The 13,796-nt window shown below is 42.0% G+C and overlaps 1 protein-coding gene across 5 annotated transcripts in view; it reads left to right on the forward strand.

Annotated features, from left to right (window-relative positions):
* The first annotated feature begins 4,467 nt into the window (after nt 1-4,467).
* The window catches only part of KCNQ5 (potassium voltage-gated channel subfamily Q member 5), a 551,365-nt gene continuing 542,036 nt past the window's right edge, over nt 4,468-13,796 (forward strand). For 2 of the 5 annotated variants that reach the window (XM_081293795.1, XM_081293798.1), the window contains exon 1: nt 4,469-6,048. In XM_081293795.1, the coding sequence (XP_081149921.1) occupies nt 5,657-6,048 (392 nt within the window). In that variant the 5' untranslated portion in view covers nt 4,469-5,656. Of the gene's footprint in view, nt 6,049-13,796 lie in introns of all 5 variants that reach the window. The other 3 variants (XM_081293796.1, XM_081293797.1, XM_081293799.1) reach the window with 3 other exon arrangements.

A 13,796-nucleotide genomic window follows, 5' to 3' on the forward strand; every position in this document is an offset into this window, starting at 1 on the left:
TGTTTTCTATTATTTTGCTTTGGAAAAAAAAGTGATCAGCATAATATTTTAGTAATTCTTAGACAAATAAATTTTGGTAGCCACTGAAATAAAGCAGAAATTTCGAGGCTCTTTTCTTTCCTTCCTTCCTTCTTTTCCTCCTTCTTCCCTCCCTCCCTCCTTTCCTTCCTCTTTCTTTCTTTCTCCATCTCTCTCTGAATCTCTCACTTCCTTCCTTCCCTCCCTCCCTCTGTTCCTCTTCCTTCCTTATTTTTAAAGAAAATTTTGTTATAGGTGATTGTGATTTAATCCAGGCGCACTTTACCACTAAGCCACACCCCCAGACCTTTTCTGGTTTTTGTTTTAAGACAGGGTCTCACTAAGTTGTTGAAGTGCTTTCTTTTTGAAGCACTATTTCTCTGCTCTCCTACCAGCATTTTCCTTACAGCTACACACATTCACACACACATTTTTTCTGTATCCTTAGTGAAAATGCTGTTCTGAAGGGGCCATACCTCATTTGCTGTGTGATGTAGGCCTGAGATTCTGATTGTGTTACCACCTTTGTTCAATCTGGCCAGCCTCAGAGGATCTCTGAAATTGTCCTGGATTCTCTGTTGGAGAGACTTCTTGTGAAGCTTGTATCATATCTCTTAAAGATAACAATTCTTGATTGACACACACAAAAAAAGTGGTACTGTGGTACATTGTACTGATACATTTAAAATATTAGGAGATGAATATGGATTTCTAAGCAAATGGTTACAATAAGATACCTATAAAACATAGCATAAGAATCAACAAGTGGGAAAGCATCAAATTTAAAAGCTCCTGCACACACAAGTAAATAATTAAAAGCATGAAGACAGAATCTATGGAATGGAAGAAAATCTTTTGAAGGCTAATCCTCTGATGGTGAATTAATATTCAGAATGTAAAAAAGAACTCAAAAAACTTAAAACCAAAATAAATAAATAGATAAATAACCCACCAGATCAATAAGTAGGCAAAAGAATTAAACACACTTTGTGAAAAAATAAACACAAATGACTAACATGAAAAAAATGTTCAATTTTCCTAGCAATCAGGGAAATACAAATCAAAACTTCACTGAGATTTCTTCTCACTCCAGTCAGAATCAACAATACAGGCAGTCATCAACAATACAAATAACATGGGGAGAAAAGTAAACTCATATATTATTGGTGGGACTGCAAAACAATACAACTACTCTAGAAACAGTATGGAAATTCCTTAAAAAACTAAGAATGGAACTGCCATGTGATCCAACTATCCTACTCTTCAGTATTTACCCCAAAGAACTAAAATCCATATACTATAGGGATACATCCATATCAATGTTTGTAACAGCACATTCCCATTAGCCAACTTATGAAACAGCCCACGTGCCCTTCAACAGATGAATGGATTAAGAAAAATACACACACACACACACACACACACACACACACAATGGAGTTTTACTCAGCCATAAAGAAGAATGAAATTATGGCATTTGGGCTAGTAAATGGATAAAACTGGACAACATTATGCTGAGTGAAATAAGCCAGACTCAGAAAGTCACAAGTTTTGTCTTATATTTAGAAACCAGAGCAAACTAAGGAGAAAAAAATAGGGAGTGGGTGGATAAGGGTAAATGAAAGACCAGTGGAGTTGAAGAAGATGAATGAGGGGGGGGGGGAGGAAAGACAGGAAAGGGGAGGAAATGTGGAATGAATTTGACAAAATTACACTATGTGCATGTACAACTATACCACAATGAATTCCACCTTTATGTATATCTATAAATCACCAATTAAAAATAAATAACTAGATGGAAGGAAGACCAGCAGAGTAGAGGAAGGAGAACAGAGGGAGGTAAGGGAAATACTGGGGACTGAAATATAGCAGATTAAATTTCATTCATGTATGATTAAGTAAAAATGAACCAAACTATTATGCATAACTATAATACACTAATAGAAGCATAAAGAAGAAAGTATAACTGCTTTGCTTATTGGTTTATGATTTGATGGAAGGGTAATAAAGACTAACAAGAATGATGTAGCTTAAAGGACACTCTAGTTAGAAGTTTAGAGTCTTCAGTTCTACTCCAAGACTACATGGCAAATTGTTGAACAGAAGCCAACCATGAATTTTCATTTTTGCAACAGTTAATTATTTTTTGCTCTAAGGTTTAATGATTCTGTTTATTCTTACTGCTTTGATTAGCCCAGGAATCTCACACCATAACAAAGTGCCCCTGTATTACTTAACAGCGGCACTTACATAATTCACCTGTTCATCAGAACCATGAACACCACTTGATGGTAGTGTACATTGTGTTGAAAGGACTGGGGGAAATTGGAGGACATGGAGAAGAAAGAAAGAGAGGAATGGGGTCACTGACATTTTTGCGAACCCATACCAGATCTAGTTATCCTGTCTCCTTTGCAGGCACTGAAAGTCTTTGTGTGCATCTCTAGCTCATGTATTGCATTTTCAATATTACTACTCCAGAGTACCTTTCAGAAGATAAATACAATAGGGTACGAAACACAATGAAATCAAATATTTCTAATCATTATGCTCAATTGAAATCACCTTCATACGGACTTCAGAGAGTAAGTTTCCAGGATCATTAATTTCAGGAAGGCATCACACAACTTGTAGAAAAGGAATGGGTAAAAGTAAATCCCTCTCAAAGGATGGGAAAGGCCCATGTAATCCCAAATTGTGTAGTAACAATTAACATATGCCTTTGAAAAATCTGGTTTTCATTACCTTTACCTTTACTTCTTCATAATGCTCTAATATGATTATATGAATAGACTATATACTGTATTGTTTTAGTCATGGATCACTATGCCCATCCTCTTTACTGATATTTCAGCAAAAAAATAAATAATAAAAATCGGTTTCCTAGCAACATCTGTATTCAAAGGAACAACAAAAGCTTAATCACCAACACTTTATTTTCCCCCAAAGTTAATTCCTGTCTATCCAGGAAAGTTAGTGGGTGGCAAAGAAAATATGGCACAAAGAATCTCTCAGAGAAGCAACCTCACTTGGCCTTTCTTTCCTGGGAATGGAAAGATAGGATGGTTATGGTTTGCAGCTAGACCAGTCTTCCCCAGTGGGAGCAGGCAGAGGTGTTTGATGCCAAATTGTGTGCTGTTTTGTCTGACCACCTCTTTTGAAGATGCAAACCTAATGGAAGGAACATTTAAGGGGGAAGCGAGGTTTCTGGGTTCCTAGCAACCCTCACACTAAGTATTGGTGAATTCGGTGAATACATGGGCGGATCCCCATCTCTGCGCTGTGTGTCTAAGCTCTAAATCCCTACCAATCAGCGGAGCTAATTTTTTGAAGGTTTATTGGCATTTACTCAATCAGCATCACAATTTCACTAGTATTACTGCTGCGCCCCAGGAAAGCATTATTTGAAAATTAAGCAGCTGGCTCTCCTCCAGAGAAACATGTCCCTGTGCCTCGCGTTCCTGAGACTTCCTGCCCAACTGCGACGTGAGATGGAAGTAACCTGACCGCTGTAGTAGAAGTCTAACAAGGAAAACAGCTTGGTTTAGAGGAAGTGGTTTTCATTTTACTGCCTGCGAAAAACCTTGGTTTTCAAGTTTAAAGCGGGTACACGAGTCATTTTAAGTCTCCAGATCCTTCACCCTGAAAGCCCCTGCACAGAAACTCCATGGGGAATCTAAATATAGGAACAGCGAACTCCCCCCGCCTTCAGCCGGGGTCCCCGCGCAGCTCTAGGATTGGAAAGCTCGTTCCAGAACGCGATCTGCATCTGCCCAGAATGGCAGGGCACGGAGCAATCTCTCTCGCACCTCCACAGTGCGTGGGTGTGAAGTGTATTAGGGGAAAGCAAGAGTGGCTCTGAGTGTTGGTGCCTGGCTCACAGTCACGTGGCACCGCTGCCAGCTGCACGGAGCTGGGAGCTAGTGCCTGCTGCTCAGAAGCTTAGGGGGAAAAGCGAGGTCCTGAGGTGACCAGGAGCGATAAGAATAAAAAATAAAAGCAAATCGTTTAAATGAAGCTATTACCAAAAGCAGAAAATAGTTGCCGCAGGCGTGGGTGTCAGTACCAGAGAGAGTTGGTAGAGTATTTATCTCGAGGAAGGGCGGGGATAGCTGAAGTAAGACTTTTGCCTTATTATTGGTTTAGATTTAAGGAAGGAAGTCACACGGAACAACCCACCTTGCAACTATCTGCCATAGCGTTGTGGTGGAAGCTTAGTTGGGCTTAACTTGGTGATTGTTTTCTTTCATATTTAAAAGGAAAGCTACTCTCTTGGAAGAAGTCCCCAAGCCTGGCATCCTTATGCTGAAGGCGATGTTTTATTACCGACACTGTTTTTGAAAGCCAGAGGAACTGTGGCGTCCCACTCCACCAAAAGCGTGGGTGTTGGGCCGCCCAGGTGCCAGAGGTGGTGGGAGACCCAACCGGTGGCTCCTCACTGCACGTCTCTAACCATGTAAAATACAGCATATGGGGGTAAGGTGGCGTGCCCTGGGCTCCCACTCTCTGGAACTCCTCTCCCAGACACTGGGGCCACAGTCGCCACTGCGGAGACTTAGCAGTTTTATGACTTTCTCGGATTAAAATGGAAATTTCTTGACGGAGGGAACTGAGTTCATTCTCCCAGTCTTGGCTGTCAGGCGGAGCCCCGGGCAACTCGCTCACCGCCGAGAAGCCACTTTGGAGTTTCACGCCCCCCCCCTTCCCCCCCCCCACCCCCGAGATGGGAAGGATGTTCAGTTACTCGCGGGCATGCTGTCGGATGCTAGGATGGAAAGTCACAGCCTGCAGGCTGGAGTGAGCCGAGGGAAGTCGGGTCCCCGACTGGCGGACTAGGCAACAGCTTCTTTCGGTTGTGCCCACTGAAATACCGAAGACTTGCTCCCTGCGCGGGAACCCAGGAGCCACTGCCCGGAGCGCTGCCTCGCTCTCCTCCAACGGGCTAGCTAGTACCTGGAGGGCAGGACAGGGCTGTTCCTGTTCACACCCCCTGAAGAAGGATGTCAGGACTTGGCACGGCGGCGGCTTAGCGGCGGGTGAGCGCAGCGACCTGCGTCTCCAGTTTCTCCACAGGGCACACGGCAGACTTAACCTTCCGGACAGCTCCAGATCCCTGGGGAGAACCAAATCAAACTCCTGCCCCGGAGATTGGCTCAGGAGGCCCGTTCTCCGTGGGGGGAGGGGGAAGACAGTCTGGGCGTGGGGAGTGGAAGGAGAGAAGAAAGGGGGAGCCTGCGGCCGGGTGTGCGCGCGTGGGAGCGCGCCTAGGAGCGCCCCTCACAGCCCCGCTCCAGGCCTGGGGCCGCTTCGGGAAGGAGGTAGTGGTAGCCGCGGGAATGAGAGGGAGCAAGATAAACCCTCTCAAAGTGACGCCCCCAAACACTTCGGATTTCGAATTCGAAGCTAAAGGCTGCTAGGAATTGAGACTCTTCGGCCTCCTCCGCACACCCCCCTCGGCCCCCGCCCCAAAGACCCGGTGGTTTGCTGGCTGCCTGCTTCCCGCCCCCGGCTCGGAGGTCTCTGGCACGCGGGCGCCCCGTCGGCCGCCGGCTTCCTCCTTCAAACCCGCCGGCGCACATGAGGCCACTGCCCCCGCCGCAGGCGCTGGCACCCCCCTCCCGGTGCCCGTGGTGATGCCATGCCCCGCCACCACGCGGGAGGAGAGGAGGGCGGCGCCGCCGGGCTCTGGGTGAAGAGCAGCGCGGCGGCGGCGGCGGCGGGCGGGGGGCGCCTGGGCAGCGGCATGAAGGATGTGGAGTCCGGCCGGGGCAGAGTGCTGCTGAACTCCGCGGCCGCCAGGGGCGACGGCCTGCTGCTGCTGGGCACCCGCGCGGCCGCGCTCGGCGGCGGCGGCCTGAGGGAGAGCCGCCGGGGCAAGCAGGGGGCCCGGATGAGCCTGCTGGGGAAGCCGCTCTCCTACACTAGTAGCCAGAGCTGCCGGCGAAACGTCAAGTACCGGCGAGTGCAGAACTATCTCTACAACGTGCTGGAAAGACCCCGCGGCTGGGCGTTCATCTACCACGCATTCGTGTAAGTACCCGCGCCCCCCGCGCGCTCCCGCCACGCCTGCTCCGAGAAGCCCCTGCGCCTGGCCCCCTGCGGCGGGTTTGGCGCCCGCGTCCTGACCTGACGCGCGCGCACGCGTGGACACACACACACACACACACACACACACACACACACACACACACTCGCGCGCGCACACGTGGTGGGTTTTATTTCTTTGCACGTGTTTGTGGTCTTCCTCCAGGAGCCTTCCACCTCCCGCAGCTCCACCTCTCCCACCTCCCAGTTTGAACCTTCTCCCCGAGGGCACCCAATGAAGTGCCCTGCAGCTTCAGGCAGGCATGGGGCGGGATCCTGGCGGATGCGTGACTTCAGCTTAAGCAGTAATTGGGAGTAATTAAGTCCTGAGATACATAAACTTCAACTGAGCCAGGCGCCCAGGAGTTGGGATATGCACCGGGGGAACACGAGTCCGTGTGAGGCTTGAGAGTCTATGGGAGAGGTTAGGAGGTGATGGCGGGGTTGGACCGGGTTGAGAGAGGAGGCAGCGAGGGCTGGGTTCTAAGTCCTAGGGGCGGAGCAGGGGAAGCTGCTACTTGGAAAGCTGCTAGGTTTTAAGTGCGCCCGGAAACACGCCTTACCACCACCACAGCTACCACCAACGGAAAATCTGTCAGTGTGTGTAGCCCTTCTTGCCTCAGAGAAGGTGGTCAGGGCCTAGAAGAGGCTAGCGGCTAGCGGGCCAGGCGAAGCAACGCTCCCGCGCTGTGGCCAGGGCTGGTGGCGCGGGCGATGGGAGACCAGCGGCGAGGTAGTGGGGCCAAGGTGCTATTAGTTGAAGCGCAAATGAGCTGTCTTTGACCGGGATCAGACTGTGGGTTAGGTCGGAGTGTAAGGCGCCAAGTCAAAGCCTGGGTTTTAAGTTAGCGTTTGCCATCTAACAGAGAATGCTTAATGAGAAAATGATTGGAAGCAAATGTTTATTTTTCCCTTAGGCATTTAAAACCTTTCAGTGGCTTTAAAGTTTACTACTGTTTTTCCCACAACGTCCATTCATTCAATCTCCTGTTAAGAGTTAGATTTATCTGGACATTTCATGGTTGTTTTAATGCTTTCACACTCTATCTAATACATTCCTTTTTTTTTCTTCTTTTCTTCTTTTTTAGTGTCCTGCCCCGATCCTTTATGTTAAAATGATATATAAACATGTCAGCCTTAGGAGACCCATAGGGAAAGTCGCAGGCACTCACTGATTTGTTCATTGTTTCCTAATAAAATATGTTTGGAATACACGAACTATGTTTCTTTTAGAATGAGGTGTGTTATCCATATATATATCCCTCATCTGGGATGAAGCATTGGCACCAATATTGGAATTTTTTTTTAATAACGTGGAAGAAGGGAATGGTTTTGTAAATAGGTGAACCTGAAATTTGACCACGTAGAAATCAGGAAATTGGTTGAGTCTACAATCTGTGGGGCTCTGGTGTCTGGAAAATTTTACAGTCCCAGACTGATATGATTGTGTAGGATTCGGTAGAATATTCCAGCCAACTTTCCATTTTACAAAATACACAAGGAGAATGTTGTGTTGCATCATTATTACATTAAAAGGTATAACATATTATTCACTAATTCACATTGATTCAGATGTGGATACTGTAATTAATGATAGACATAAAGAAACACTCCTGACACTTTACATGTTCATCACCTCTGGTTTGATATATAATTAATCCTATTATTTAATCAGCCTAGTAAATTATTTTGACGTGTCAAGATACACTAAAAATTTTTAGCAGTGATGATGCTCGATTTGGCAGCAAATATACACTGTATGGAAATGATTTTATAACAATAGGCTCAAAATATTCATTGCTTTGAATTCTCAATATGATACATAGCATGTATAGCCTTTCAGTTTTGGTAAATTATACACTATATAATTCAGAGAGGGTTAGAGACAACTTTGATTGGACTACCTACTTTGTATCTCCTAAGCATTGTTCTCCAACATGTATGAAAATTTCTCACAGTGCAACATTTTCTGTTTAATATCCTGGTGCTTAACAAGTTTTTGTGGGCTTACAGAAATTTTACACATTTTGATGAATTATTTTTTAAAAGATTAAAATTTGGACACTTCTCTACTCATCAGGCTTTATGAGTCTAGCTGTGTCTTTAGTGGTAGGTAGGGAATAAATTGTTAATATGGTGTTGCTGATGTAAACTTTAGTGTTATACACCTCTAGAGACTGAAGCTGTAATTTCTGAGCAGTTAGATAGGGGTGCTAGATACACATCAACATACAAATAGAATGGAAAGTGTCATATTCTGGGAGATTGTATGCAACTACAGCAGACCCTGAGGAAAAGAGGCCATCATTGGCAATTGCTGCTTATGAGTTTGAATGAGTTTTGAATAACTGGACTTTATACATATTAAATTAATAAAGCAAAGTTGCTTTGATCTGTAAGCCTAATAAGATCATTAATTATATAGGAAATTATAAGAAAATACTTTCTAGAGAGGTGTAACTAACTAATTCTTGCCAGCCTGGGAATCCCCAAATCTTACTTTAATAACAGTGTTTGTAGCATATTAAGGTTCCTGCCAAGAACAAGTGCATTGTGATTAATGAGGTACTTCAGGGATGAATTTACTTGGTAGATAAGTGTTTTCATTGCCAAGAAACGAGGGTATGTTTAAAATTATGCTTCAGGTAAAGACAATTTCTGTTAAATATACAAAAATCATCATTATTATTATATTTTAATAATATAGAGTGTGGTTTCAGGAGTACATTCCTAGCCTACTGACGGCATGACCATAAAAGATTACTTAATTTAAATATTTTTTTTCAATCTATAAAGTAGTGGAGTGTAGGAGATCTGTACCTTTACTGCTGTTTAGTGGTCAGCCATGTTTTCTATCTGTTCCTCATAGTTGAGTTATTGAACTATGAGGTTCTTTCTTTGAATGTTGTTTGTCCCTTTTTAATTTCTCCCTTTAAAGGAAAGTTTTAGAATTATAACTGTGGAGGCAGAGAAATACATGATGGGGTTCCATATATAAATTTACATTGATAGAGCGAAGGTGGTTCTGAGAAATTACACAGCAAACAATGTTGTACAGATATATAACTCATAACCTTGTCAAATATATCTTTGGCTGGTTTTATAACATGATAGTAATTGTGAGTAAACTAGAAGAATAGTTCAGCTACTCAAGCTAGGCACCTGAAGTCATCATTTTTTCTCATATTTCTCATATCATTTTTCTCATATTTGCTCTTGCTAGCCATCCAAACAGACATTAAATTCTGTTTCTTCACTAATATTTTTGAACATATTTGCCTCCTTCTCTTGCTATTTCTACTGTTTCTTCCTGTTTCTCTAAAACTTTTTGTAATATTAATAATTTATAATATTCTCCTAATCATTTGGCATCTGTTCATAGCTTGCTTTCCCTCTGATACCACAGTCTTTTTTAAAATGCAAATCATATCATATCATTGCCCTTCCTAAAATATTTCTGTGACCCATGTTATTTACTTATTCATTAATCTATTTATCCATCTATAAATTTTTGAATGTCTAGTGGTGCTAATTCACAAATTAATGAGACAGAGGCCTCCACTCTCAAGGGAAAAATTTCACCATGGGGCGATTACAAACATGAGAACAAGTTTGAAACAGTATTACTGGTGCTGTTACAGACGAGACAGGTTAGAAAGATTTGTGGATAAAATAGAAGTGTAGGAGAGAAAGAAGAAAGCTCAGCATAGTCATTGAAGGGGAAATGAGGCATGAGCCAAGTTTGTCCAAATGAGTTGTTAATTTTCAAGTGGATAAAGCAAGGGGGAAATGAGCAATCTTGGTGGAGAAGAGATATGGAATTGTGAACCAGCATATTTACTGTTTTAAGTATGTGCAAGCTGAGGACAGCAGCAAGAAAAGAGGGTTTAGGGAAAGGCATGTATGTGATCTTTGATAGTCTCAGATGCTGTCCATAGAGTCTGGTTTTTATCCTATAGTCAGTACTGGTCAATGAATGGTAAAGAAAAGTTTACCATGGGAACAATCTAATTGAATATGAATTTTGGAAATACCTCCATTTTACCAGTTTGGAAACTGAACTGGAGGATTCAAAATGGAGTTGGTATGGACTATAATTAGGTGGTAGCAGTTCTGAAATTTCCATTCATTCTTGCATTCTTTTATTCATAAATTTGTTCTTCAAATGTGTCTTGACTCTCTAGTATGTGCAATGGACTGTTCTAGAAAAATGAGAGATGATTGCCTAAGAACTAAGGCAGTTAACTGTGAAAAAAGGGTTTAATAAGAAAAATGTTAAAGATACAGAATTGGCAGATTGTTTTCACCAGTTTGATATGTGGTATGAGCAGGATGGCTCTGACCTGGATTATTTAGGGAGTGACCTTCACTAACATGAAAGGCACATATTCATGAAAATAAGAGTTCACATTTGGGCATGACTTGAAGATATTTTTGTGTTATTCAGGTGGAGAGTATTAGTTGCAGGAACATAGCAATGAACTAATCTCTTTCCAATGGGTCTTGGATCAGCAACCAAAACTATTCCTGCATAAAGGGTATGCAATAAAGATAATTTTGAATGAATGAATTTATTTAAAATTGGAGGTTAATATAAATGCCTAATCACACATTTAGATTTAAAAGCCTGTAGCAGTTTCATGGTAATTAAAGCAAGGAGCAGAAAATATTAAATAGTCCAGGAAATGCACTGGTGGAGGACAGTCTTGGGAACATTAACATCAAATAGTGAATGGAACAGTAAGACTCCAAAGAAAAACCTGGAAAACCCATGATAAAGCAACCCAAAGGCCAAGAAAAAAAGCCAGGAGATCTTATCTTTCTAAAAATAATGGAAATTTTGGTTAATTTTTCATTGTAGTGGCCAAAATACCTTTCATAAACAACTTAAAGGAGAAAGACTTAGTTGGCTCATGGTTTCAGAGATTTCAGTCCATGGTTGGCTGGCTCCATTGCTTTGGGCTTAAAGTGAGACAGAACATCATGGCAGAAGGGCATGGCAGAAGGGAGTGGCAAAGGAAAGCTTCTTGCCTCATGGCAGTCGGAAAGCAGAGAAAGAAGAAGGGACCAAGGACAATATATTCCTTCCATGGGTATGTCCCCAAGGACCCACTCCCTCCAACTAGGTCCCATCTACTACATTTTCTACCATGTTCCAATAATACCATCAATGATGACGTCCTCAGTGGATTAATAATAAGAAAAATGTTAAAGATAGAGAATTGGCAGATTGTTTTCACCAGTTTGATATGTCCTCAGTGGATTAATTCATTGATGAGGTCAGAGCACAGCTGATATTATAATCACTCCCCAAAATACCACCTCTAAAAGTTACTGCATTGGGGACCAATCCTTGAACACGCGAGTCTTTGGGTGGCACTCATATCCAAACTATAACAGAAGATCATACAAAAAGGAAATTACGCTTAGTAGTTTCTGCTGCTGAAGAAAGGACTAAAAATTTGGGTAAGACTTCACTGGACTGTTGACAAAAAAGGCCACCGATGGCCTTTGAGACAGCAGCTTCAGTGGAGTGGTGGGGTAAAAAATATAATTTCAGTGGGCTGAGGGGTGCTTAGAGGTGGAAAAATGGACACAGTAGTGTCAGTTGAGCTCCAGATTTCTTGGAACAGCTCAGGAGAACCTCTGCCCATCTCTTTGGCCTCATTCCAGCCACTCCTCTCTAATATGCACCCTGGTCCCAAGACTTACTAAACTTCTTCCTCTTGTGTCTCACTACTATTCCTTTATTCATCTGTGTTCTTGGACCTTTCTCACTTCTTGCACTCTGGCTTTCCATCTCCTACTGGTTTTCGTTTGTTTGCTTGCTTGTTTAAAAACAAAATGTAGGAATGGCTTCCTTTTGGGTACACTTCTAGAAAGTCTTCCAGGATGGGTTAGGTGCCTCTTGACTCAGATTCCATGGCACTCTAGAAGTGTCATCCTAATGATGTTTTCTACCTACTGTGTTATTATCATGGGATACTTTCTCTGTCCAGCAGGAGGGTGAACTAAAATTTCCTACTTATCTCTGAATCTCAAGTACCTAGTAAGTTCTCTAGTATCTAGTAGATCCTCAATAGATGCTTGTTTAATGAATAAGTAAATAATTTTCCTTGGAAATCTTCCACAAAAGAGATTTGGGTGAAGGATAAGATGAAGGAACTATCAAGTGTTTTCAGTTTAGTTAGAGGTAAGCTACTGATGATTCATTTAAAGGGAAAATATATGGGGCTAGAAATAGGACACTAATGCTCTTCTCCCAGCTTTTCAACTAAGTAGCTTTGTGACTTGAAATAAGACATGTTAGACTTTTGGTCCTCCTTATCTTCACTTGTGCATGGGCACAACAGTGTTGTGATCCAACCGAGATGGTGGAAGATATTGTTGAGTCTAATATGCTATCAAAAATGAAATGAGTATTTGGAATAAAAAGTTTCCTAGTATAGTTTGTGTTTCCCCTCCTCATCTCTGAGCTGGAGGGTTTCTTTCTAACCAGTTGCTCTCACTTCACTCTGAACTCCCCAAGATCTATGCTGCATAGTAGCCAAGGTGATTTTTCCCAAGTCTTCCTTAAGAACACATTCCTCCTCTTCTTGGGGGAGAAAGTTGTTTATTGATTCTCCTCTCCAACACACACAATCATTAAAAGCAGGGTTTTTCTGTTCACTGCCATATTACTGTCACCCAGAGCAGTGCCTGCTGATTTACTGAGGGACACCCCAGATCTCCAAAATACTCTATTGGTTCCCCTGTGGAAGATGGAATTTCACCCTATTGGCCACTCTACCAGAATGCATCAGACCCAGTGAATTGCTTTATTATTTAGATATATATTCTGTCCTGAATTATGTGTGTATCTATAGAAATTCATATTTGTATTTTATTTTTGCCCCTGCATTCCTTAAAAAATCACTGATTTTCCTTAAGTACAGAGAAATCTTATATAATTTATACAGCTTTCTATTAAGCTCATAATAGGAACATAAGATACTCCACATCCTTCAAACCAGTTTTTAGAAATGCCATAATATTTGGGGACTGCATTGAAATTATTAATGTTGAAAGTGTTAAGATATTAGTATTGGGACTATTATGGCCTAAAAGAAAAAAAATGTGAAGAAAATTTCAAACTGGAATAAAGTCCTGATACAAGAAACAGTATAAACAAAGAAGACAGCCACTAGCTTTTGATAATTACTTGCAAAGAAGTAATGCCAGTTTTAATTTTTAATTGCAAATGGCTATTTTGGCAGATGAAAAATGCCAGCAGAGCATGTTTTATCCTAGCCCAGTGGTGTGAAACTACTAGAAGCCCAATTGTTGAATAACCATAGCTCATCATTGTGTTTAATGATTTGTCAATGTTTCCATTTTAATTCCTTTTTTCTTTAACCATTTATGAGTATGTTATTTGAAGTTTTATTTGGTTGCAACCTGGGATACAGATTGGCTGTACAACTGTATTTTTCATAATTATTGAAATTATTTGATGGGTCTCAGAGGTTCCAGGTGATCTTTTAAATGCTTTGCAATGATTCTGTCTGATGAATGAGTTTCCTAAATATTATTGAAGTCATCAATTTCTAAATTTAAAAATAGTTTGAGCATTTCCATTGCATATATATATATGATATTAATGCATATATCTTTCATAATCACACACAAATACACAATATAAACACACACTATAT

This window comes from Spermophilus citellus, assembly GCF_964194105.1.
Source record: "Spermophilus citellus genome assembly, chromosome: 5".
Lineage (NCBI taxonomy): Eukaryota > Metazoa > Chordata > Mammalia > Rodentia > Sciuridae > Spermophilus > Spermophilus citellus.